The 26050-nt window shown below is 39.5% G+C and overlaps 1 protein-coding gene across 4 annotated transcripts in view; it reads left to right on the top strand.

Annotated features, from left to right (window-relative positions):
• Positions 1–765: 765 nt before the first annotated feature.
• Positions 766–26050, top strand: part of LOC122551722 (transcription factor 15-like) — a 30347-nt gene continuing 5062 nt past the window's right edge. The window contains exons 1-2 of one of the 4 annotated variants that reach the window (XM_043694086.1): positions 766–1380; positions 21894–21975. In XM_043694086.1, coding sequence (XP_043550021.1) covers positions 934–1380; positions 21894–21971 — 525 coding nt within the window. In that variant the 5' untranslated portion in view covers positions 766–933 and the 3' untranslated portion in view covers positions 21972–21975. Of the gene's footprint in view, positions 1381–1687; positions 2007–4874; positions 5221–21893; positions 21976–26050 lie in introns of those variants that run through there. The other 3 variants (XM_043694087.1, XM_043694088.1, XM_043694089.1) reach the window with 3 other exon arrangements.

Genomic DNA, 26050 nt, shown 5'->3' with positions numbered 1-26050 from the left:
ATTCAATTTCTGTGCTCCTTGTGCATCATCCCCAAGTTCCTCTGAACAATTATAGACTATGTTCCCTAGTCCTCAATTCCTCAATCAGTGAAAAAGGTTTCTCCCTGTCACTTTTAATATCCTGAAAACCACAACCTAAAAAAGATATATATCCTTTCTATTTTGTGGTGTCTGACTGCAGGGAAGCAAATATGGATCATGTGACCTTTATTTAAGATAGATGTTGTCCAGCTAGAGTGAAATATCTTCATTGTGGACTCATAATCGAATGTCATCCCAAGACCTAGATGAAAAACGAGTTTAAAGTCACAGTAAAAGTGATATTTCACTTTTCCTGTAACATTAATTTATTGAAGAAGACCTGACCTTTAATGATACAATCAGCTCACTGTTCTTTACATTACTTTATTCTTTGTTGTTAGCGTACATTATTTTGATTTCAATAATCAACATCAATAACATGGAAGAATTCTTGTATATATTTTATACTCATAACACACCAAGGCAATCCGTTCCCATAATAGCACTGTGCTACTCAAGTTATTGGCAAGGGCAATGAAAAAAATAATCGTAGGAAGGCGACTGGTAGTTCAGTATTTCATAAACTGTGTTCTCTGCACAGGTGAAGTTTATCAAAATAACCCCATTAACGAAATCAATATTTTTGTTAACTTGGAATAAAGCATTGCTACAGCTTTAATTGAATGACATGTAAGATTAACAGCTCCACCCCCTTACCTTATACAGAAGCCACATGGTTCTGCCTATTTGTAGAAATCATTCAGAAAATGGCCAGCTGAACTGCTCGGGGATAAAGTGAACTTTGAAGTTTGTCAGTTTTTCTTTTTTAGAACTGCTGGACGGTCCTAACATTGGAAATTTCTGACCCACTTTCTGACCCAATTCCCAGCTTTTCCCCCTCATAGAAGCGCAATGAAGTCTCCAGCCAACCTGCAAACCTGTCCAGCAAAATCCGGTGATTCTGATATCGAGGAACTTGAAAGTGGGAGTGAGGATAGCCAGAATGGCAGCACTGGGAAAAGGAAGAGGAAGAGTCATTCAACCGGTATTAACAAACAACGGCAAGCTGCGAATGCGAGAGAGCGGGACAGAACCCATAGTGTAAACACAGCATTCACAGCTCTCAGGACTCTCATTCCCACCGAACCCGCAGACCGTAAACTATCGAAGATAGAGACTTTGCGTTTGGCCTCCAGTTATATTTCCCATCTGGCAAACGTCCTTCTCCTGGGAGAGGATTGTCTGGACGGGCAGCCCTGTTTAAAATATCGAGCTGTCATGCAAGGCAGCAATAGTGATGTAAACACTGCAGCGCCCAGACCTATATGCACCTTCTGCCTGAGTAATCAAAGGAAAATGGTGAGATTTCTGATCACATTATTGATATGCTTCACAACTCTTTAACAAACCCATGAACTTGCTATTTGGAATCATTCTCGTGTAATATTAATACCAAAAATGATTAGAAATTTGACGTTGACCCCATATTTTTTGATAGCTGCATTCTTTAGAACAAATAAAGGGTTTTCTTCAAAGTTGAAGAATTGACAGAATTTCAAGTTAGAGAATTGAGAAACGCAAATGTCTTAAATACATTTTTTTAAAAAAAACGTGTTATTTGGTGGAATTTGCCTTGCGTAATTGTTCCATACATGTATATTTTCAGCTTAGAGAAGGGGAAAAACACCTTACTGTTTGACGTTTATGAGGACATCCGAGTGGATGAGATGCACAACTACTGCATTGACTGTGAATAATTGCAAAGCAAATTTGCTGCATTGCACTGATATGTTTACATAATGAATTATTTATTGTAAATGAGGACTTTATTGTTCTGATTTGTCCATAAGAGGATGTCTATTGACACTTGATGTTTACAATGTGAATTTCGGAATCAGGATGTTCTATCAATGAAATCTAACACTGTGGGCAAAGCTGCACCTGGCATTGCAGTTATTTTTAGGGACAAGAATGGTGAACCTCAGCATCTTCAACCTAAAGCAGTGTGGCGCTCAGGCCAGTGCCACATGATGTAACTTGAGCAGAGACATACAGTGTCCCCTGTCAGTGTGGTCTTCACAACACATCAGCACCAGTTTGCAACAACCAATCCTCGGCCACATTCTCCAGTGCTAAAATAACAGGGGAAATATCTGTCTACAACGAACATGCTGCTTACCTCAATAGATTATGAAAATAAATCTGAATGTATTTTAAAGGAAGATTGTTTGCTACAAATCTAAATTGCAAAAGTATTGTGAAATTTACACGCTTTTTTAAAAAAGGAAATCAACTGCAGTTTCTTTTCCAATATAGAATGGCAATATATTAAAGTGCACTATGTGCACTTAAATTAGTTTGAGGTATTTCAGGAAATGAAAGAATAGTTCCTTGCTGACTGCGTTTACCGTATCACTGCAGTTTAAGTCTGGATCATTTTGTTTTGCTGCTATTAAGTTGATTAGGGAGGGTGTTGTGGTTGGGCGGGCAAAGTCAGGTAGATTTATGAACTGCTCTCAAAATTGTCAACTGTTCACTAGCAGGCAGACTGGTGCAAAACATACAGCTGGTCATAATAGCTGACTGTCTTATCCACCACGTTGGTGGGAATGATGGAAGAATGGTTCCTGTCTTACAGCAACTGCACGCAATTGTCATTCCACCTGAAATTTAATTAGTTTTGTAATGCACTTTCTCAGAACATTGTGTCTTCTAGCTTTACTGTTAGATTCTCATCTTCTGAAAATAGGAATCATTTTTCAAAGGGGATGTTTTGCAATATCTCAACTATACTGTTGGCAACTTGGTTAATTGTACATTTTAGAACCAGCCAATTTATCAAAATGTTCTCAAAGCTAAAGTGAGTTGAAGGGAAAACAAAGTGCATTAGTTCACTTTCCCCTCAATGTTGCATTATTAATTACTGATACAATTGCACAAATAATAAAGTAAAAGATAAGTATTTGCAATGAAGACAGGCACTCGTCTGCAGATTGAGTTACATTGGCAATTATTCACTGTACTCCACTTCATCATGAACTTTTAGGACTCCTTTGTCTCAACTCCAAGCCTATCATTGCCATTAAATCTGTGGACAAGTATGGCACTGTTATTATTTGGTGAAATAATCTTTATGACAGTTCCTCCAATCTTCCCTAGACCACGACACTACCTCTGAACGTCAAGCCATCATTTCCATAGCTGTCACTGACTCCAGCTCCTGTGAAGGTCTTCATTCTCCAACTTGCAACACATTTCCCCAAGCCTATTGACTTCTATTTTCCCCAAAGTCCACTAATTTGATAGCACTGACAAACTCATTATTTCAGCCCATCCATGCCTCGTAACATTGACTTCTTACTTCCTCAAAAATGTCATTTCTCCCCTTTTCCAGCCTCTTCCAATCCACATATGTAATTTTCCTGTTGCTCTGTAACTTTAACAGTTTCTACTTTCTTGCCTCATCTCCTCTCAATGTGAGTGTCCTACCTTTCTGAACTCCAACACATGTTGAACAGCCTGAAAGTTTCCCCTTCTTCCTCGAACAGAGGCCCAAATTGTCCCCATTCTTTGACACCCGGGTGATGTTGTTCTCCCATTAAATAACTCATTTGGTCCCTAGAGAGACCTTTTTTTCCACATGGTAGATGGAACATTCTTTGTTCTAGTCTTTCACAGGATCTTTTTCCTACCTTTCCTTCCATGACCAAATGGCATGGCATTTTGTGAAATGAAAAAAATCCACCTTGCTTCCAATTTCTATCCTTTGTTCACTTTTACATGGTTCACCTTTTACTCTTCAATTTTATTTTTCTCTTCCCCCAACTGCATTATTGCCACTTCTGGGGCTTGACCAACAACTGCTATAAATCTATTATCTTCCATTCACCTTGAAAACACTTCCTCCTGTCCTCCTCCGGTAAGGAGCCTGCCTCATTCTCCCAATTCCCATCATTGGACAATACCATTTTGTTACTGATATATCTTCATTTTTCTTAAATCATGGATTCCTCATTTGAGTCCTCAACTTTGTCTGTTTTATTTCTCACACTCTCACTCTAATCCTTCCTCTCTCTCAAAGAAGCATGATAGGGTTCACTTGATCCATACCTTTCACACCATCTGTATCTATTCAACAAGTTATCCTTCATTATTTTCTCCATGCTCCAGTATGCTGCTACCATCAAACATATCTTCCACTCAGATCCACTTTCAGCATTCTGAAGGAACCGTTCTCTCAGTGATATCCTGGTCCACTCCTCAGTAAACTGAAACACCCCTCCCTTTCCTATGACACTTTCTATGCAGGTCTAAGAGTCGAAACAGCTGTTCAAGACATCTCCCTCTCCAAAACTCCAAGGCTCTAAATACTCTTTCCAGGTGAAACAGCAATTTACTTGTTCTTTCGGTTTTGTGTCCACACTCTCGGTGTGATCTCTTCTACAGTGGAGAAGCTAAATATAGGTTGGCTTTGTGAAATGCCTCCATTCCAACCAAAAGAGTGACCCTCATGTTCATCGAGCATTTAATACATTGACCCTCTTCCACTCTGACCCCTCTGTCCTCAGCCTAACATACTGTTGCAATTAAGTTTAATGTAAGTAGAAGGAATGAGATTGCATCTTTTGATTGGGCACTTTATAGCTTTTTGGATTCAACACAGTGTACAACACCATAATTTCAGATACACTGTCCCTATTTCCCTGCCTCTATACCTGGTTAAAATGTGTTGGCACCATGAATAATTTCCAGTACTAAAAAAAAAATCAACCTCATAAATTAATTATGTTTCTTTCTTCACAGATGCTGCTTGGTTTGCTCAGTATTTCCAGCATTTCCTGTTTCTTTTTCAGATTTCCAACACCCACAGTATTTTTTTGGACCCAGCATTAATTGGTCCAGAATCATGGTCTGGATAACATTTGGCCATATTATGTGCACAGACTAAACAAGTTCTACCTTTATAATGTACTGATGGAACAAGTTTCACTTTTATGCACAAGTCACCTAGATTTGTTTTTCACACAGTTTTATGTTGAGAATATTATATTTCTCAGGAAAATGTGTTTTAAAGAGTCTGGTTAAATTTATATGTGCATTTGTATAAAAGAAAATTAGCATGCAGTCTTCCTCTAAAGATAAGGTTATTTTCTTAAAATTTTACTTATTTAAAATTATGCAAATAAAAGACTTTTATTTAGACTGACTTACATTTTAATTATTTTCATGTGTTGTGTTGGAAACATAGAAAATTTACAGCATAAGAGGCCATTTAGCTCATCATATTTGTACCAGCCAAAATGGACCTCACCAGCCTGATCCCACTTTTCAACTCTACATCCGTGTAGATTTGTAGATTTTGGCACCTCAACTGGATATCCAGATGTTTCTTTTTAAAGTTAATGAGGTTTCCTACCTTCAATATCCTTCAGAGAATGAACTCCACCAACCCTTGCCAATTACCCTAACTCAGTGCTGTTGAGTTATTGCCTTCTGTTAAGTTTTAGTTTACATTATTTATTTTATTCACTTATCAGATGTGGATGTCACTGGCTTAGCCAGCATTTATTTCCCATCCCTCGTTGCCTTTGAGAAGGTAGTGGTGAGCTGCCTTCTTGAACCTCTGCAGTTTATTTGTTGAAGGTAGATAACAATGCAGTTAGGAAGGAGTTTATAATATTACACTGACGCCATAACAATTAATGTGTTTAATGAGATTATTTAAATACAATGGTTATTCTAATTATTACATTTTTACTGAAAATGTTATTTTCCCTCTCCTTCACAGCATGCCAAAGTACGTACCTTAAATAATATCTCTTTTAATATTCATGCAACTGATTACTACCTTCTTGAAATTCGCGAAGAAGATGTAATTAAAGGTTCATTTTGTAGAATGACAGGATATTTGTCTGCAGATGCATTCGGCAGTATTACACAGTTTTAATTATTGCTTTTTATCTAGAGCTGTAACACTGGCTCACAAATGTATTTGATTATTTAATGCATCTTAATGACAGCGAAATGCTTGATCGAGTGTATTTTAAACATGTTGATTGACAGGGACAACAGTTCTGCCATCATCCTACCCTCAACAGATTAAAATGTTCTCAATGCACTTCATAATTTGCACACCTCATATGTTACATAGGATTTTATAAGTCACAGGAGTGGTTCCTTGTTAGGACAATGAATATTGGCTAATGCCAGGTTCTTAGGCAGAAGCTATACATTGTGTGAATTGGTAGACTTCACAGGAAAACTGCTTAAGTCGATTTTCTGAGATTAATAGGTATATATAAATAAAAATCTGTTTAATTTTTTTGGATAAATAATTTAAAGGAACTATTAAATTAAGTTATTGTTAGTACATATGAAATACACAGTGATAAGCACTTTTCACAATTGTGTTTTGGCCACAACACTTCATATCCACTTCAGCACGCATCTCCTGATTTGATGTTTTGCAAGTATTTGGTGAAAGGGAAGTGCTGGTAAAGTCAAATGTCTTAGCCTAAATTCAAGGTCTTTGCTCACTGAAATGTATTGAAAACTTACACTATGAGAAAGGCACAGGGGTGGAATTGTATATCATTACTGTGTTGCAAAGGATTTCTCCATGGCTACGGGGCCTGTATTATCGCTGTAAGTAGAACCAAAATGAATAAACTCATTTTTCAAGTCTCTCTAGAGATGCATGTTGCCACATTATCATGAAAGCCTGCATTAAGTTACATTCTAACTTATATTGTCATACATAATGATTGTAGCACTATGATCTGTCATCAGACGGAGAAGTCAAAGCCATTCACAAGTTCACAATTTGTTTAACATTTACACAAAGCAGTTGAATTTTAATTTGCAAAAGTAGAAGGGCTTGTATTGTGTAAGAGGTTAAAATGCAAGAAATATGAAACAAAAGTCAAGCCTACCTTGCACTCACCCACTTCCAGTTATATCAGGGGTAGATGACCAAGACACTTGCAGGACATTGGGTTATCATTTAAATACTAAAATGAGGCTGTGAGGCCTCACTTCCCCTCAATGCCTACCCCATAAAGTAGAATCTTTTATGATTCAATAAGATTGCCTCTCATTCTCATAAATGTAAATAAACATAGGTCCAATATGCACAACATTTCCTTAGGACACAAATGCCTTATCCCAGGAATTAGGCAAGTGAACCTTTGCAGCATGGTTTCCAACACAAGTATGGCCCTTTTAGATAAAGTGACCAGAATTAGATTAGATTACCCACAATGTGGAAACAGGCACTTCGGCCCAAAAAGTCCACACCAACCCTCCGAAGAGCAACCCCCCCCTCTGACTAATGCACCTAACACTATGGGCAATTTAACATGGCCAATTCACCTAACCTGCATATCTTTGTGACTGTGGGAGGAAACCCACACAGACACAGGGAGAATGTGTAAACTCCACACACACTTGTTCAAGGCTGGAATTGAACCTGGGACCCTAGTGCTATGAGACAGTAATGCTAACCACTGCACCACCACGCTACCCCAAACTGTACTCTGTGTTTACTCTCACTAATGTGCTCTAGTTATAGCAAATTTCCCTACTGATATAATCCATTTCCTTGCAATAATGACCAACAGTCTTTTGGTCATCATAGTCACATTTTGTTTCTGCATGCTAACTTTTGGCAATTCATAGACAAGGACACCCATAATCATTTGCATGTAGAATTCTGTAGTAGCTCTCCATTTAAATAATATTCTGCTTTTCTATTCCTTCTGCCTACATGTGCAACTCCATAACTTGACATTTTATACTCTATCTGCCAAAACTTTGCCCACTCACTTAACCTGTCTATGTCGGGGAGAAAGTGAGGTCTGCAGATGCTGGAGATCAAAGTTGAAACTTTATTGCTGGAACAGCACAGCAGGTCAGGCAGCATCCAGGGAACAGGAGATTCGACGTTTCGGGCACAGGCCCTTCTTCAGGACCTGTCTATGTCCCCTTACTGACTCGAAGCATCCTCTTCATTCCTTCTGCCTACATGTGCAACTCCATAACTTGACATTTTATACTCTATCTGCCAAAACTTTGCCCACTCACTTAACCTGTCTATGTCCCCTTACTGACTCGAAGCATCCTCTTCACAATTTGCTTCTTACCTATGTTCTTAGAACCATAGAGATGTATAGCACTGAAACAGATCCTTCAGTCCCACTCATTTATGTTGACCAAATATCCTAGCTTAATCTAGTCCCATTTGCCAACACATGACCTGCTTTTTAAATGTTGCAATTGAACCAGCCTCCACCACTTCCTCTGGCAGCTCATTCAATACACGCACCACCCTCTGCGTGAAAATGTTGTCCTTTTGGTCCCTTTTAAACTTTTCTCCTCTCACCCTAAACCTATGCCCTCTAGTTCTGGATTCCCCCACCCCAGGGAAGAGGTTTTGTATATTTACTCTATGCATGCCCCTCATAATTTTATAAACCTCTATAATGTCACCTCTCAGCCTCCGATGCTCCAAGGAAAACAGACCCAGTTTATTCAGCCTCTCCTAATAGCTGAAACCCTGGCAACATACTTGTAAATCTTTTTTGAACCCTTTCAACTTTCACAACATCCTTTCTATAGGAAGACCAGAATTGCAGAGAATATTCCAAAAGTAGCCTAACCACAGCCGCAACGTGACCTCCCAACTCCTATACTCAATGCTCTGACCAATAAAGACAAGCCCATCAAATGCCTTCTTCACTATCCCATCTACCTACGACTCCACTTTCAAGGAACTATGAACCTGCACTGCAAGGTCTTTTTGTTCAGCAACACTCCCCAGGACCTTACCATTAAGTGTATAAGTCCTGCCCTGATTTGCCTTTGCAAAATGCAGCACCTAACATTCATCTAAAATAAACCCGATCTGCCAGTTCTTGGCCCATTGGCCCGTCTGATCAAGATTCCATTGCACTCTGAGGTAACCTTCTTCACTGTCCACTACACCTCCAATTTTGGTGTCATCTGCAAACTTTCTAACTATACCTTCAACGTTCATATCCAAATCATTTATATAAATGACGAAAAGCAGTGGACCCATCATTGATCCTTGCGGCACACTACTAGTCACAGGCCTCCAGTCTGAAAAACAACCCTCCACCACCATTCTCTGTCACCATTTGAGCCAGTTCTGTGTCAAAATGGCTAGTTCTCCCTGTATTCCATGTGATATAACCTTGTTAACCAGTCTAACATGAGGAACCTTGTTGAATGCCTTACTGAAGTGCATATAGATCACGCCCACTATTCTTCCTTCATCAATCCTCTTCATCACCTCTTCAGAAACCTCAGTCAAGTTTGTGAGACATGATTCTCCACACACAAAACCATGTTGAATATCCTTAACCAGTCCTTGCCTTTCCAAATACATGTATGTCCTGTCCCTCAGGATTCCCTCCACCAATTGCCTACCGATTTCAGGTTCACCAGTCCATAATTCACTGGCTTTTCCTTACCACCTTTCTTAACTAGTGGCTTCACATTAACTAATGTCCAGTCTTCGATACCTCGTCTGTGACTATCGATGTTACAAATATCTCAGCAAAAGGCCCAAAAATCACTTCGCTAGTTTCCCACAGAGTCCCGGGGTACACTTGATCAGGACATGGGGATTTATCCTCCTTAATGCATTTTAAGACATCCAGCACCACCTCCTCTGTAATATGGACATTTTCAAGATGTCACCATCTATTTCCCCATAGTCTATATCTTCCATGTTTTGCACCTTCTCTAGTAGTTACATCCACATTTTGAATCAGAAATGTTTCTTGTACATTCTTAACAAATTCCTCTCCATCTAAACCCTTAACACTATGACAGTCCCAGTTTATGTTTGGAAAATTAAAATCCCATACCATAACTACCTTATTATTCTTACAGATAACTGATATCTCCTTACAAATTTGTTTCTCAATTTCCAGTTGACTATTAGGGGGTCTATAGTACAAGCCCAATAAGGTGATCATCCCTTTCGTACTTCTCAGTTTCATTCAAATAATTTTTTGTATATATTCCCAAGAATATCCTCCTCAAGTATAGCCATAATGTTATCTCTTATCAAAAATGCCACTCCCCCTCCTCACTTGCCCCTCCTTTCTATCCTTCCTATAACATTTGTATCTTGGAACATTAAGCTGCCAGTCCTGTCCATCCCTGAGCCATGTCTCCGGAATTGCTCTGATATCCCAATCTCATATTCCTAACCATGCCCTGAGTTCCTCGGTCTTCCCTGTTAGGCCTCTTGCATTGAAATAAATGCAGTTTACTTTATCAATCTTATCATCAGCAAACTTGGCTACAATGTAATCAGTCCCTTCATCCAAGTTATTAATATGGATTCTAAGTAGTTGAAGCCCCAGCACTGATCCCTGCGGCACACCACTGGTTATTGTTCGCCAATTTGAATATGTATCATTTATCAACCTCTTTGTTTCCTTTCAATTAGCCAGTCTTCTATGTATGCTAATATACCACCCACAATACCATTGGTTCTTAATTAGAATTAGAATTAGGTTCCCTACAGTGTGGAAACAGGCCTTTCAGCCCAACAAGTCCATACCAACCCTCCGAACAGTAGCCCACACAGAACCATTCCCTGATCCTATATTTGCCTAATGCACCTAACCTACACATCCCTGAACACGATGGGCAATTTAGCATGGCCAATTCACCTAAACTGCACATCTCTGGATTGTGGGAGAAAACCGGAACGTCTGGAGGAAACTCACACAGACACAGGGACAATGTGCAAACTTCATACAGACAATCGCTCGAGGCAGGAATCAAACCCAGATTCCTGGTGCTGTGGAATCTTTATGTGACATCTTATTAAATACATGTTGGAAATCTAAATACGCTATATCTACTTGTTCCTCTTTATCCACCTTGCCTAACAACCTCAAATAACTCTGACAAATTTGTTCAACTTGATTTCCTTTTCATAAGTTAAAAATCACACAACAGCAGGTTATAGTCCAACAGGTTTAATTGGAAGCACACTAGCTTTCGGAGCGTCGCCTGAAGAAGGAGCGATGCTCCGAAAGCCAGTGTGCTTCCAATTAAACCTGTTGGACTATAACCTGGTGTTGTGTGAATTTTAACTTTGTACACCCCAGTCCAACACCGGCATCTCCAAATCCTTTTCATAAGACCATTTTGACTCAGCCTAATAGTATGGCTACTAACTCCTTCTAGTTTATTTATAATGATAGGCATTAGGCTAACTAGTCCGTAATTTCCTGTTTCTGTCCCATTACTCTCTTGAACCTATATTTAAAGGTTTCCAATTGTGGGGACATTTCCAGAATTTCAGGAGTTTCCAATCAATGCATCCATTATCTCTGAAGTCACATTTTAAAGACCCTAGACATATGACCTGTTTAAATAAAATCTCTAAGATGGATGAGTAAATATGGATAAATATCCTTTTGAAATACTAAACAATAAAATTATTAAGGTTGGTTGGGTTAAAACGAATTGGTGATCGCATCCATCAATTCCATCTTAGTCTTGTAGGAAGTAATTCACATGGGCATAAATCTGACAGGATTGAGTGGAATTTCTTTTCAATTGCACTCAACATTTCCATATTGGTGTCTTCGAAAGGCCCCAGTATTGTAGATACCAGTCTTCTGCCAACTGAACTCACTCCACATGAGATCAAGAAATGTCTGGAGGCACTGGATGCTGGAAAGGCTATGGACCCTGACAACATTTTGGCAATAGCACTGAAGACGTATGCTCTAGTACACGCAGCATCCCTTGCCAAGTTGTTCCAGTACAGTTACAACACTGGCATCTACCCAAGAATGTGAAAAATTGCCCAGTTATATCCTGTCCACAGTAAGCAGGACAAATCCAAACTGGACAATTACCACCCTATCCGTCTAATCTTGATCATCATTGAAGTGATGGGAGGAATCTCCATGAGTGCTGCCAAGTGGACACCTTTTGTGTCCACCTAAGAGTTCTGCAGTCCCTCACTGCTACCCTGGAGTTTAGTAGATTTTTGTGTTCTACTGTGCCTATTGTACATTAATAAGTATGCTCTATAGTTTGAGACAATGTACACTAGTTATTTGCTAGACGTAATACTGAATCTTACTGAGGCCTGAGTGACTAAGGATTATGCCGAAATTTCTGACAGAATCAGACAAGAAGTTTGGCCTAGTGTCAGGAGTATCTCGCTTCATCATTTATGTTTTTCACAAGTGATGTGGTGAATTTTTTGTTAGGCAGTCTGATTAATGGTGACTAAAGCTTGTTAACTGCCTTGCTGATGGTCCAAGTCATCTCATTAATATTCACTTGCTTTCTTTCCAAAATTGCCAAACAATCTGGAAGTCAAGGAAATTTGACATAAAAACCAGAGTGGGGATCTGGCAAATTCAACACACTGCCTGGTCCAAAGAAATTCCATGTTTTTAAGGCATGCTCCATGGGCTTAATTCACACATACCCAACAGCAACAGACATAGCATCCACTAGGTGGCAGCCTTTAAGCTTTCACTTGGGGGATCTGGCATAGTAAGTCAAGGGCAGCTTCTGATTCAGACCAGGGACTTAATTTGGAAACTGACAGACAGCTACCTGGGGCATTCTGAGACAGGTACCTGTCCACTTTAGTGTTGAGGAGCTGAATGTTGGAGAGCACACTAACCATCTTGACTCTTTCTGCCTTATTGGGGCTGTTTTTCTCCCAGAGCAAGAGAAAAGTGAAAAGCTTTTACTTTTGGTGTAGATGTGGAAGTGTCCTCAGCTCGTGAGTGGGCAACACAGAAGGTGCAGCGTTAGTGTTGGGCTGAGTATAGTGAGTGAGTAAACATGTTGTAGCTACTAGAGTGGTGGAGCATGGTGACTTGGTAGTGGGAGGTGTGTAAAGTAGCAGAGGGTGTAAGGGGTCAAAGAGAAGATGGTGCCACTTATACTGGGAGAGTGCAGAGACATGAAAACGAGGTTCGCATTATTTCTGTCATGTCTTACTGTTTAGAGCACTGGAAATCACAGTGGGTCAGGCAGCATCCATGGAGAGAAAGCCAGTCAACATTTTGAATTCAGGTGATTCTTCATCAGAGCTGAAATCAAGTGTGAAGAGGACAGCATTTATGCAATAGTGGAGCGATGGAGTGCCAGGGGATAGAAGCTGCTAATAGTGCAGATTAAGTGATCAGAATGTGAGAATGGAAGAATAATGGTGTGTCTAACTGCCAGACATGAAAGAATAGATAAATCCACTCGAGTGGGGGTAGCAGTGAGAGGTCATGTGGCGGAGAATGCAACAAATAAAATGAAAAGAAAGGGAAAGAACGGGAGTGGGCTCCTATTCTAATGGTGTTGAACTCAATATTAAGTCCAGAAGTGCCTAGTCTGAAGATGAGATGCTCTTCCTCCAGTCTGCACTGTGATGGACAAGTGGGCATATGAGCAGGAAGCTGCGGTAAGATGACTGGTTATAGGAAGGTCGGGGTCATGTTTAAAGGAGCAGAGCTATTCTGTAAAGCGGTCACCCAGTCTGCATTTGGTTTCTCCAATGTAGAGTAAGCCACAATGAATGCAGCAAATGCAATATACTAGATTGGAGGAGGTATAGGTGAAGTGCTGCTTCACCTGGAAAGACTGTTAAGGCCATGGGATAGTGAATAAGGAGGAGGTGAAAGGGCAAGAGGAAATTCCACCTCAGCATCACCCGGTTAATCAGGAGCTCAAGGACCATGCTTGCAAAGTACGGCACCAATTTCCCACTATCTGCCAGGTCTGACGTAAACGTCAGGGACCATGCAGGGCAGCTCTGGACCATCAGTGCTTGTCCAGGTGCATGGCAGCCTTTCAAAGATAGATGCAAGGGATGTCAGTGACTTCCAGAATATCCACTGAGTGGCGGGTTATTCGAGCAATAACACATGGCAAAATGGAGCTGGAACCAGACATGATGGATGCCATAAGGAGGGGTGGATGGTTAATAAGCCAAGTTTGATAAGATATGGCAAGAAAAATCTGCAAGACCTCACACTGGGAATTCCTTCAAACGAAACTTGGTACTACTTTGACTTAGCTAAAAATATAAAATAGTCAGCACACATTTTATAAACGTAATTTAATCCAACTTCAATAACGTTGAAACATAGCTTAGTCTGGACAGGAAAAGACCATTCAGCCCCTTGAGTCTGCTCATCTATAAAATGAGATCATGTCTGATCTATGGCCTAACTCCATATAGCTGCCTTTGGCCCACATTCCTTAATACATTTGCTTAGCAAAAACATTATGTATCTCAGATTTAAATTTAATAATTGACCTAGCATTCACTACCATTTGTAGAAGACAATTCCAAATCTCTACCTTCTGTATGTGTAGAAGTGCTTTCTAACATCTCCTGTGAATGCTCTAGCCCTAACCTTTAGACTGTGCCCCCTAGCTCTAGAATCCCCAACCAGCGGAAATAGCTTATCCTCATCTTTCCTGCATTTTCCTGTTAATATCTTGAAGGTTTTGATCAGATCACTCTTTAACCTTCGAAATTCATGTGAAAACAGGCCTAACTAGTATAATATCACCTCATAATTTAAGCTTTGAAGTCCAGGTACCATTCTTGTAAACCAATGTTGTACTCTCGACAAGGGCAACATATCCTTCCCAAGGTGTGGTGTCCAGATCTGCTCACAATACTCCAAGTAGGGTCTTATCAGGGTTTGGTGTAACTGCAGCATAACTTCTGCAACCTTTACTCCAATCCTCTTGATATAAAGACCAGCATTCCATTAGCTGTCTTGATTATTTTCTACATCTGTTCATGGCATTTCAAAGATCTATGCACCTGAACCCCTAATACTCATTGGATATTTACTGTATTGACTAACCATCCAGAAAGATCTATCCTTATCAATCCAAAATGCATAACCTCACACTTGCTAACATTTTACTCCATCTGCCATTGTTTCAGCTAGTCCACCAATATCCCTTTGTAATTTTATGTGATCATTTACACCGAAAGTACCCAGCTAACTTTGTGTTATCAGCAAATTTGGATATCTGACTTTCTACAACATTACCCAAGTCATTAATAAATAATGTGAATAATTGGGGCCCTCACACAGATCCTTGTGAGACACCATTGGTCACATTGTGCATAAATTTATTGTAACATTTCATCTTCCATGGATCAGATTTATTCTAACATTGACAAATAACAATTGTTTCCTGTGGATGATAATGATAATTTGCACATCAGTGTCAGTGATGACAAGTTATAATTCATTTCCAGTTAACAGTGTTTGTGAAATGCTACGTTATTGTAAATTTTTAATTTTCATCAAGTAAGATTTTCTCATGCACAATGCATCTGTTGTCAAATTGACTTAAGGGATGATCTTTTCTCAGTTTTCTTTGGCTGGCTAAATACAAATGTACTCATCATTTTACTGTGAAGGCAAAGCTGTTGCGTGAAAATTTCAACCTTATTTGAAAATGTGCAAGTTGTAAAGATATTGCCCTCAAATCAGAGACCACAACTTCCTGTTTGACATTCAAGTAAATTCTTTTCCACAAAGGGCAGTTTTGTTATTTTTGGCTGAATCAATAGAAGTTGGAATGAAAACGATGCCAAGTAATAAATGCTTCCCACTTAAGGCATCTCTGGGCTGTTGTATCTTGGGAGATATCTGCAGAATTCAGTCTTTAATGCTCCTGACTGTTGATCACAGTACGAATCACTGTTTGAAGCAGGATTTCATTTATGCTTCCCCTCCAGTCTAAGAATCACATTGGAGAATAATCATTGATATAATGACACATAATTCCTATATGCTTCAGTGCACTTTTAAAAAATAATAGGACATGATATGTTAAATGCATTGGTAGCACCTAGCACCAATTTTGACAGCCTACCTACTTTGAACACTTTTCATCTGTTTGATGATACTTAATGAAGTCTCAACTGACCACTGAATACTCATCCTTGCTGAGGCACTGCCACAGGGCAGTGGTAGGTTTTTTCTTTCTATTGCCCAACATTTGAAGTAGTTATTATAATTTCCCTCATTGATATTTAATTTCAAGTGTCTCCCTTTATGCTTACTTGAGTATATATTTTATTCACTTTTGATACCTGATCTGGCTGGCTAAATATAGAGGCCACAAAGAATAAACCCAAGCCTGGTTGATAACTATGCATGCTGTCTTTGTGCAAGGCCACAAAGTAGCAGTTATAGAATGATAGCATTCCTACAGTGTGGAAGTAGGCCAATTGCCCCATCGTATCCACACAGAACATCCAAAGAGCATCCTACACAGACCCACCACCCCCTACCCTATAACCCTGCACTGCCCATAGCTAATCCACTTAACCTACACATGCCTGGACATTATGGGCAATTTAGCATGGCCAATCCACCCAATCTGCATATCTTTGGACTATGTTAGGAAACTGTAGCGCCGTGAGGAGGACATCCATGCAGACACGGGGAGAATGTATAAACACCGCACAGACAGTTACCTGAGGGTGGTATTGAACTTGGGTCTCTGGCACTGTAAGGCAGCAGTACTAACCCTAAATAGACTCTGCCTAGAACCCACGACCCTGCAATTAAGGACACATGTTCTACCAAATAAACTAATCTGGCGTCCCTACCAACTGAGCTGACGTGGCCTCAATAATTTGATGCATTTTCAAAGCATTCTACATTTATACCTGTTTTTGAATGGATAGGGATTAAATTTGCTTTCTACCCTCAAATGAGAAAAATTAAGGATTAGAAAATAATCCTTAATGAATAATGTATGTAGAAAAGGAAAAAAACAACACATTTTGCCTGTTTAAAAAAATTCTCTAATGATAGCTGTATTCAAAGAATAATGCACATTTTATTATTGCCTTAATTCAATCATATTTTCCCAAATGAAAGTATAAATTGAGAAACAAAGGTATGTAGTCCATTTCAAAGTAGAACAGATAGTGGATAGATGGTGAATGAGTTTTATTTTTGGTGATAATGATTAAAGGAAACTGTTTACCAGAAACCTTGCTAACCTTTGAATAGTCTTTGCTTTAATATTTCAAAAAGTAACATGATATCATAGTACAATAATTGCACTGTGAATTGGAGGAACAAATTCAACTACACAAGTGATCCCAAACTACAAAAACAATACTGTAGATCTGTTTTTCAGCCACTTGAGGGCACTGGTTAGTTGATTCTGGATTCCAAAAAGCAACACTGGTACAGAATTGTAAATCCAATGTAATTTTACTTAGAGACTGATTGTCACATCATAAATAAAGCAGAATGTCAAAGCAGAAGAAGTGCATTTCATAAAGTCTTAATTTATAAGGGAAAAAAAATCAACATCTGCCTGGTCTTGGTCATTCATCTTATTATGATTCAAATGCTGATCACAACAGAACATAAAATGCAGTTTGAACAATTTAGATTGAAAATGTAGCTTAGCTATAACTGGTTTTCCCCAGTTCCTTTTTATAACTTGTATGAACTACCTCAATTTCTATTCCAAATCCTTTTCAGTGTTCACAGGAAATCCATCCACTTTATTTTGGGAGACTGGGCAGGATGCCTCACCAACTCAATAAAGATGGTTTCAGGTCAGTGTCTGTGCAATGCTGATAGTGGTTTTTCCTCCAATTTCTTTGGGGCAATTGATCTGGCCTGTATTCGCCAACCTTTCACAGAGCACATGCTTAAAATTGGTGATTCAGCATTATGGTCAAAATATTGATTTACATATCACTTCTTCAAGTGTCAGCATGTAATTCTTTTCATTTTTATAATGGTTTTACACTGCTTTTGTGACTGAATCTTGGATTTATCAATAGTTGAGGAAATCAATAGAATTGAACTGTACATTGGAAACTGATAGTGAGGCAAGGTGGGTTCTTCTACCTTCGTGAATGTTACAATATGTGTAAGACATAATTGAAGATTTCAGTTTTAAACAATGTATAGAAAACTGTTGCAGCAATTTTTGTTTTATTTTTCCTTTTTAAATAGCAAGATTTAAGTGAAAGATTGTGACAGGCACCCAGCGCACCGATTGGACCAGATTGCATCTCAAGACTCCCATTTGTTCTCTTAGCACTTGTTCATTCAGCATCTACTGGCAATGTCAATGCCTTGCCTTGGTATACCCATTAGCATGTTGGTGTTCTAGCCTGGGCCAAAGGCTATCAGTATAGACACACAGACAAGCTGCTTGTCATTCAGGATCAGAATAAGAGTCATCCTTTAATCGAAAGCCCACTGATTGTGCCAACTGCCTGCACGGTGAACACACCACACCTTTATGCGGCACTGTGGCTCAGTGGTTAGCACTGCTTGCCTCACAGCACCAGGGTCCCAGGTTCAATTCCAGCCTCGGGTGACTGTCTGTGTGGAGTTTGCACATTCTCCCCGTGTCTGCATGGGTTTCCTCCGGGTGCTCTGGTTTCCTCCCACAGTCCAGGTTAGGTGAATTGGCCATACTAAATCGTCCATAGTGTTAGGTGCATTAGTCAGAGGGAAATGGGTCTGGGTGGGTTACTCTTCGGAGGGTCGGTGGTGGACTTGTTGGGCTGAAGGGCCTGTTTCCTCACTGTAGGGAATCTAATCTAATCTAATTATTCAACTAAATACCCATATCAGAAAAAGGTGGTCCTCAGCACAATCAAAGGGGTGGGGCCAAGATCTGTCAGCCCATCCTGACATCATCTGTCCAGGGGCTTATCTACAGTTAACCATCTGCCCAGTCATGGGCAAGGGGTATGTCTAGCGAGCTGTCCAGAAAGTGGGTGCCCAGTCAGTCCCATAGTTCCAGTACTAGCTGGGAAGGGAGTTACATATCATCAGTTAAGAGCTGCAATGACAGCAGTCAGGGAATTGGTCAGTCATGTCTAGGGGCTGCTCACCAAAGTCAGTCAATGTCCAGAAAGAATACAGTCCTTGGGAATCTATGCATTGATCTTTGAGGAGGGGGAAAGGATGACTATAGGGCAAATGGAGGTTAACTGCCAAAAGTGGGTGAAGGTGGAGTCAAGGCTGTATCAGAGAGGAAGCAGAGGCACATGTTGAGGTGGAGGCAAGGACAACCCAAGATATGATGTCATAGAATGTTAGTATTAGAGGGCATGACAGACTACAGTAGGTTGTGTTATTGGCAGTGACCACCACCATAACTTCCTGCTGAGGATCAGGGTGGCACCGTGAAGATGTAATGCCAGGGTTCAGAGGGCATGAAGTACATTTGGAGGTGAAATTCAGTGTAATGGATGTCCACATAGGGAGGATAGATGGAAATGGGCTAGTTGGGGTGGGTGGAGGTGGTAAGACAGAACATGGACAGTCCAGTGTGGTATCAAGTGACTTCAGGATGTGTGGGGTCCATGGAAAGACCAAAATCTGCACCGTCAACTCTACTTCCTCTGGATGCACGAGGAGCAGCATTGAAAAAAGTGGGAGCAGGACCTTAGGGCTACAGGAGTGTGCAATTTTCCTCTCCCGGTGGCTGTGAAGGTGATCTTTATGTGGTTGGCTCCTTTTCACGGGTGATCTGTGTGGGATGTCTCAGTCAAACACCCACAAATGAATCAGAACAGTGACTGATGCCATCAGTGTACGATCATAGCAGTTCTTTTTGTTTTCTGATAATGAAGTCAGTACTGCAGTAGGATACAGAATTATATATGGGCTCCCATGGGTACAGGGTGCCATAAACTGCACACATAGCACTGAGGGCACTGTATCCCAACATCATCACAAACCCCATCCAGGACAAACATATAAATAGAAAGCAGGAGACAACAGCTTCGCTTCACTTGGAGGTCGCCACTGATGGTGTTACCTAGCCAGGTAATGAAACGTCTGGATATCAAACCTACAGCTCAGCGAGCAAACCTACACCCTAAACCTCAACCTGAGCTACAAACCTTCACAAACCTTGCTACTGTATCCCAACGTTTGTGGAATTCATCCATAAAAACAGGTTCCACTCAATTAATGTCCAGTGATCACCGTTACCTTTTCTTGGTAGTTTGTGTCTGTTACCTTGGCAGCTGCCAGAGTTCTTACATCCTGGAGCTCTCTCATGTACCTGGTGCAGTTACCTGGTTCATCCCAATCCAACACTGGCATTTTCATACCATGTGCCTCATGTGTTTGAGGATCCAAGTTCCAAACAGGATTGGTTACTGGGGACAACAGCAACTCACTGTAACCATGGGTCATAAAACTATTAAAACCTCCATGACTGATGTGGAGCACAGATGACTAGGGCTATGATCAAGCAGACAATAGTACTGCTGCTTGGATTTGTCCGAAGATAGAGTGTAGTCCGTCTAGTCCAGATAGAGTGTACCATGTCATCTTGGAGCATTGTGCTCTGCACAACTGAAGTGATGGGATTGATGCTGAGGATCTGGGGAAATAGCAGTTTTTCAATAAGGAGGAGGGAGACTAGGACAATGGGAAGTAGGAAGGTCACCTTGTGCATGACAGACTTCATTGACATCTGCTTCCAGTAAATAAGAGCTTGACGCAGCCGACCGTCATGAAATGTAAAATCATCGTTAGTCATTTTGCCATTATTTGGTTTTCAAATGTGGAGGTGAACTTCAGCCTCTCTTTATTTTGTTTTTGTTTATTTTTACTGGCTGTCAATAAAAGCATTTGCATGGAAACAGACCTTTGGTCCAACCAGTTCATGCTTACATATTCCCAAAATAAACTGATCCCAACTGCCTGTTCCTGGCCCATACCCTTCAAACCTTTCCAACTCTTGTACTCATCCAAATGTCTTTTAAATGTTGTAATTGTATCCACATTCACCACCTCCTCAGGAAGTTCATTCCACACATGAACCACCCTTTGCGTAAAAAATTTGCCCCTCATGCGTTTTTAAAATCTCTCTCCTCTCACCTTCAATATGTGCCCCTCATCTTGAAATCCCCTATCGTAGGAAAATGACAACTACCATTAACTCTATCTATATCCATCATTATTTTATAAATGTCTATAAGGTCATCTCTCAAACTCCTATGCTCCAGTGAAAAAAGTATCAGCCTTTCTTTATAACTCAAGACTTCCATACCCAGCAACATCCTGGTAAATCTCTTCTGATCCTCTCCAGCTTAGTAATATCCTTCTTATAACTGGGCAGATTGTCCAATTGCTTGCCTGTACATGATGCGCCCCTCCTGGATGATGAGAAGATTCGGTCTACAGTGGAGACTGGGGACAGAATCATGGTGATGTAGAGAGATTGTTTATACCGAATGTAGCTAAGGACTGGCAAACTGTGTGGCCTGGTGGTTTAAAGTGAGAGTATGGGGTTGCATATGTGAGAATGTATCAGCATGGCTTTGTAGCTGTTGTTTGATTACCTTGCCACTGAAGGGCAGTAACAGATTGCCAAAGCTTGTTTGTATGCACAGTGACCTTTTAAAGATGTTTTTATTCATATGTGAGATCTGAGCATTGCTGGCTGGCCAGCATTTATTGACCCTCCCTTCAGAAGGTAGTAACCAGGAATGAGCAATAAATGCTGACTAGCCAGTGATGCGCATATGCCTCAAATGAATTTTTTAAAAACTACTGCGCACCCAGGTATCCAGATCCAGGCATCCAGATGGCACTTGACGTGAAATGTCAGAACATTTAAGGTTATGAGCTAAGTGCTGGTAAGCGAAATATGAGTAGATAGATCAGCATATACTTGATGGACCTATTCTGTGCTGTATGACTCAATGATTTAGCCCAATCTGTTTATTTTCTCTGTACTTATAACTTGCCCTTTTGTTTCTCCCTTGATTGCATGGACGCTGGTAATTATCATTATGTTCGATAATGACAACAAAGGAATATGAGGTACTGAGCAACCATGATCTAATTGAATGGCTACAGAAGGCAAATGGTCTATTTTTCCCATGGTCCTAAGCAGGTAGTCTTCAATTATACTGTATTTTACTGTACTCTGGTTTCTAGATATTTTAATCAAGCAGTCCAAACATGTTATGACATATTTCTGGAACAGGTGGGACTTGAACAATGACAACTATTGACAACTATTTCTATCCCTGTAAACGCAGTTTCTATTTTACAATTCATGATCATGTGGGCCTGACTAGGTGGGAATACCGTTCCTCACCAACTCCCAGCAGCATGGAGGAATACACGTCAGTAGTGCTGGAAACATTCCCATTCATTTAGCTCCATTTGGCTGTTGCCTGCCTCAATACAGCTGGAGAAGTTTTTAAAAACTCTTCTTGAGGACAAGCAATCCTTGTCATAAAGTTATTCCATTCGACACCTCTCTGCTGTCAAAGACTACATGGGGATATTGTTGTCTACTTGAAGTACAGACTGATGTTAAGAAGAAGAATTAGTGGCAGTGAAACTGCTTAAGGCATCTCAGATGGTTCTGCAAAATATATCATGCTTCACAGTCTCTTTCTAACTGTGACTCCATTTCAAGGCTTGAAAATTGCTTTTGAGAGAGTTGGGGAGGGCGTGAGGAGGCAGATGTGAGGGTTGGGGGGCAAAATGTTTAATCTTCAGGTATTCTTTCAAAAAAAAAAGTTTACTCTGTCATTTGGATTTTTGGAGCAGCTGTCAGGTCTCAAAGATTGGTCAGCGCTGTCTATAAAGAAGGGCGAGAATTCAAAAGGGTCTTGCAGCCGTTATTCTGTCCAATCTCCATGACAACTATTGCTGCCTCAGAACTCACACCAGAATCATGACTCATGAAAATTCCCACATTGATAATATGCTAAAGAATTGCAAAAGCAAATTAAGTTTAACACAAACGACGTTGGGAACAAAGCAAAATTATCCTGAAAGATAAAAGCAGATAGAAGACAGACAGATTAGATCCATGATTGGTTGCATTTTATTGTAACATTACAGCATCACATGGTTTTTCATGTTAATTGGTGATAGATTCATGTCACTATCACTGAGACCAGCTTTATATTCCAGAATTACTAACTGAATTTAAATTTCATCAACGGTCATGGCAAAATTTAAACTCATGGCCCTACAGTATTAGTGTGGGCCTCAAGCCCCTGAACACAAGTCAAGCATCATTACCATCTCCCCTCTATTTCTAAATAGTACTCATGGTCACAAGCTAAGTGACTATGTAAATTCATCTAGTTAATTAACATTTCTTCCACAAATACATGTTTTATTTCAACCTTTACATAATTTGGGTTTGGGGTCTTTAAAAGAGTGATAAATAGATGTACCTTTTTGTGGAATGTGCCATCATTTTCAAAAACATGAATTGTGATTTTTTATTGGCATACATCAAATAAAAGTTATCTATTTTTACATGATTCTCTTATCATTCTGATGAAGACACTGACTCATTATTCAATGGAGTAATGTGGCTAAGTGGAGATTATATTGATCATTGACTGTTGGCAGGGCCTCACTGTGAAAAAAAATCAGCTATTGCATTAATCCACATAACAGTGCTTATAACTATTACCTCATGGATGTATGATGCTTTGCAATGCCTTACAGTCATGAAAGGATCTACAGGTGTGCAGTTATTTCTTCCAAAATGTATTTGTGTTTTGAGAATCCAATAATACAATAAGACATTATATAAATAAAATGTTTTTCTTCCTTTAGAAGTAGTTACCTATTTTTCAAAAAAACTTTGAATGGAAGTCCTTCCTGGATTATTAACCCAATTCAAAAGAAGCTGTGGAGCTTAATCATTTGCCATCTAAGAATATATACATTTGCCAGAGTCCTGCAGGTTTGACATGGTTCTTTTCTTTCACTGCAACAAATAACAACTAAATATTTATCCTATGGCATAAAGATATAGGAAATAAACCAGCCAAGCAGTTTCTTGGAGGGAAAGTTCAGTTTGTGTTCCAGGTGAGATTTTTCATCAAAACCCACCAATAAGAAATGTTAACTTTTCATTTTTGGATACTGAGTACACTACTGTGCATGTCCATTATCTCTTTATTTCCAACTCAAAATTTCCAAGATTTTTCCTATTGAACCTATGATTTAATTTGCTACAGTATTAATGCAAAGTGAAAAAATTTAACCCAAAGAAAACAATTAGCAATTTGTTGGGATGAACTAACAGTTCTTAAATGATAATCTTTCCACTATCCATTATAATACATTTGGAGCACATTATAAAGCAATTATTTTGTATCCCAGGGGCTATATTCTGGTCATGTTTAATACCCATTGAAATCACGTGAAAGGAAGTCTTAATTTGATTAATATTTTGGGAATAGACTCAAAGTACCAGCACTTCACAATGAATACTCCATAATTATTACATAGTAATATATGTTGGACAGTTATTATACTGGGAAATACATTTTTCACATTTCAGATAAACTGTCTCTGTATGTTATATGAAGAGGACGTACTTATTATTTTCTAGTGCAGTTTGCTTCCTCCTGAGCACAATGTCATGGACACAGCAAAGCTTAGTCAAAACATCATGCCAAAAAATGTGATTATAATGGAATGGAAAGATGGAAGAAAGAAAAAAAGAAAAAAGGAAAAAGGTAAGAAAAGAAAAAAGAAAAGAAGAAAGTAAAGAAAAAAGGAAGGAAAGTGTTTCTTCACCTCAGTTAGACTTGCATCTTCAACGTGATAAGTGACTTCCTTATTTTGCCTATAGCATGCACTGCTCATAATTATTTTTGTTGATCTTAACTTGCCATGTATTTGCTCATTCTGTACGTTTCTTAATGTCCTCCTACATTTGGTTTCAGTCCTTCTCAGTATTGACTATTCCCTTCCATTTTGATGTCAGCTGCAAAAATAAAAATTGTGTTCTTGATTCTCAAGTCCCAGACATTAAGCATTAAACATCAGCAGTCCTAGCAGCAAACTTCGGGCAGCATTACTTCCCAACTTGTGAATAATTATTGTTTATTCCACTCTCTGATTTCTGTCTTAAAGCTACTCCACATTCTCTGTCTTCTCTGTTAAAGTCTAATAACGGGTAGCTCAGCATAGGCCTTTTGAAAATTCAGAAGAATTACATTAACTGCATGTAAATGTCTCATCAAAGAGATCAACCTTTGGCACATATATTGCAGCGGTGCAAGAAAGCAACTCACTACCACCTTCTCAGGAGCCATCATGGACAGATAATAAATGCTGACCAACCAGCTATGCCCATGTCCCATGAATGAAAAAAAAACAAAAAACAGGACTAGAAAACATGGCAGAAAATTAAATAGGGGAGGATTTTGACAAAAGAATAAATGGAGTTTGGAATTTATAAAAAGATGATTACATAAAAAGTGATAGGAAAGCCTGTAATGCTGACTATTGCTTAGTCTGTTTTTTTATTGCTAGATTTTTAAAATTCTTCATTTTATCTATTTACTCTTTTCAGGAGTCTCTGAGTGTTTTGTCCAATTATCTTCAGCAGCTTCATGAATGATCATCCTTCTGTCATAACATCAGAAGTGGGAATGTTAATTGATGATGACACAATGTTTAGCACCATTCACAACTTCTCAGCTATTGAAGCAATTCATGCTCATAAGCAGCAAGATCTATACAACATCATGTTTGGGCTAATTGATGTTAAGTAATATTTGCAGTACACAGGTTCTAGGAATAGGCCATCTCTGACAAGACAGAATCTAAACATCATCTCTTGACCATTAATTTAGACCAGTGCTGAATGGGTGTTGTCATTGAACAGAAACTGAATTGTACTAAACATCTAAATACCATGGCTACAAGAGCACAGCTAGGAACCTTGCAGGGAGCAACATACCTCCTGGCTCCCAAAAGCTTGGCAACCATCCACAGTGCACAACTCAAGAATTTGATGGAATACTCCCCACTTGTCTGGATGAGTGCAGCTCCAAAAATACTCAAGAAGCTTAATACCATCCAGAATAAAGCAACCCACTTGATTAGCATCACATCCACAAACAATGACATCTGCCCACAACATGATGTTGTATAGGTCTTGCTGCTTATGAGCATGAATTGCTTCAATAGCTGAG

Source organism: Chiloscyllium plagiosum, chromosome 7 (genome assembly GCF_004010195.1).
Source record: "Chiloscyllium plagiosum isolate BGI_BamShark_2017 chromosome 7, ASM401019v2, whole genome shotgun sequence".
NCBI classification, from domain to species: domain Eukaryota; kingdom Metazoa; phylum Chordata; class Chondrichthyes; order Orectolobiformes; family Hemiscylliidae; genus Chiloscyllium; species Chiloscyllium plagiosum.
This window is presented reverse-complemented; position numbering and strand designations above follow the sequence as displayed.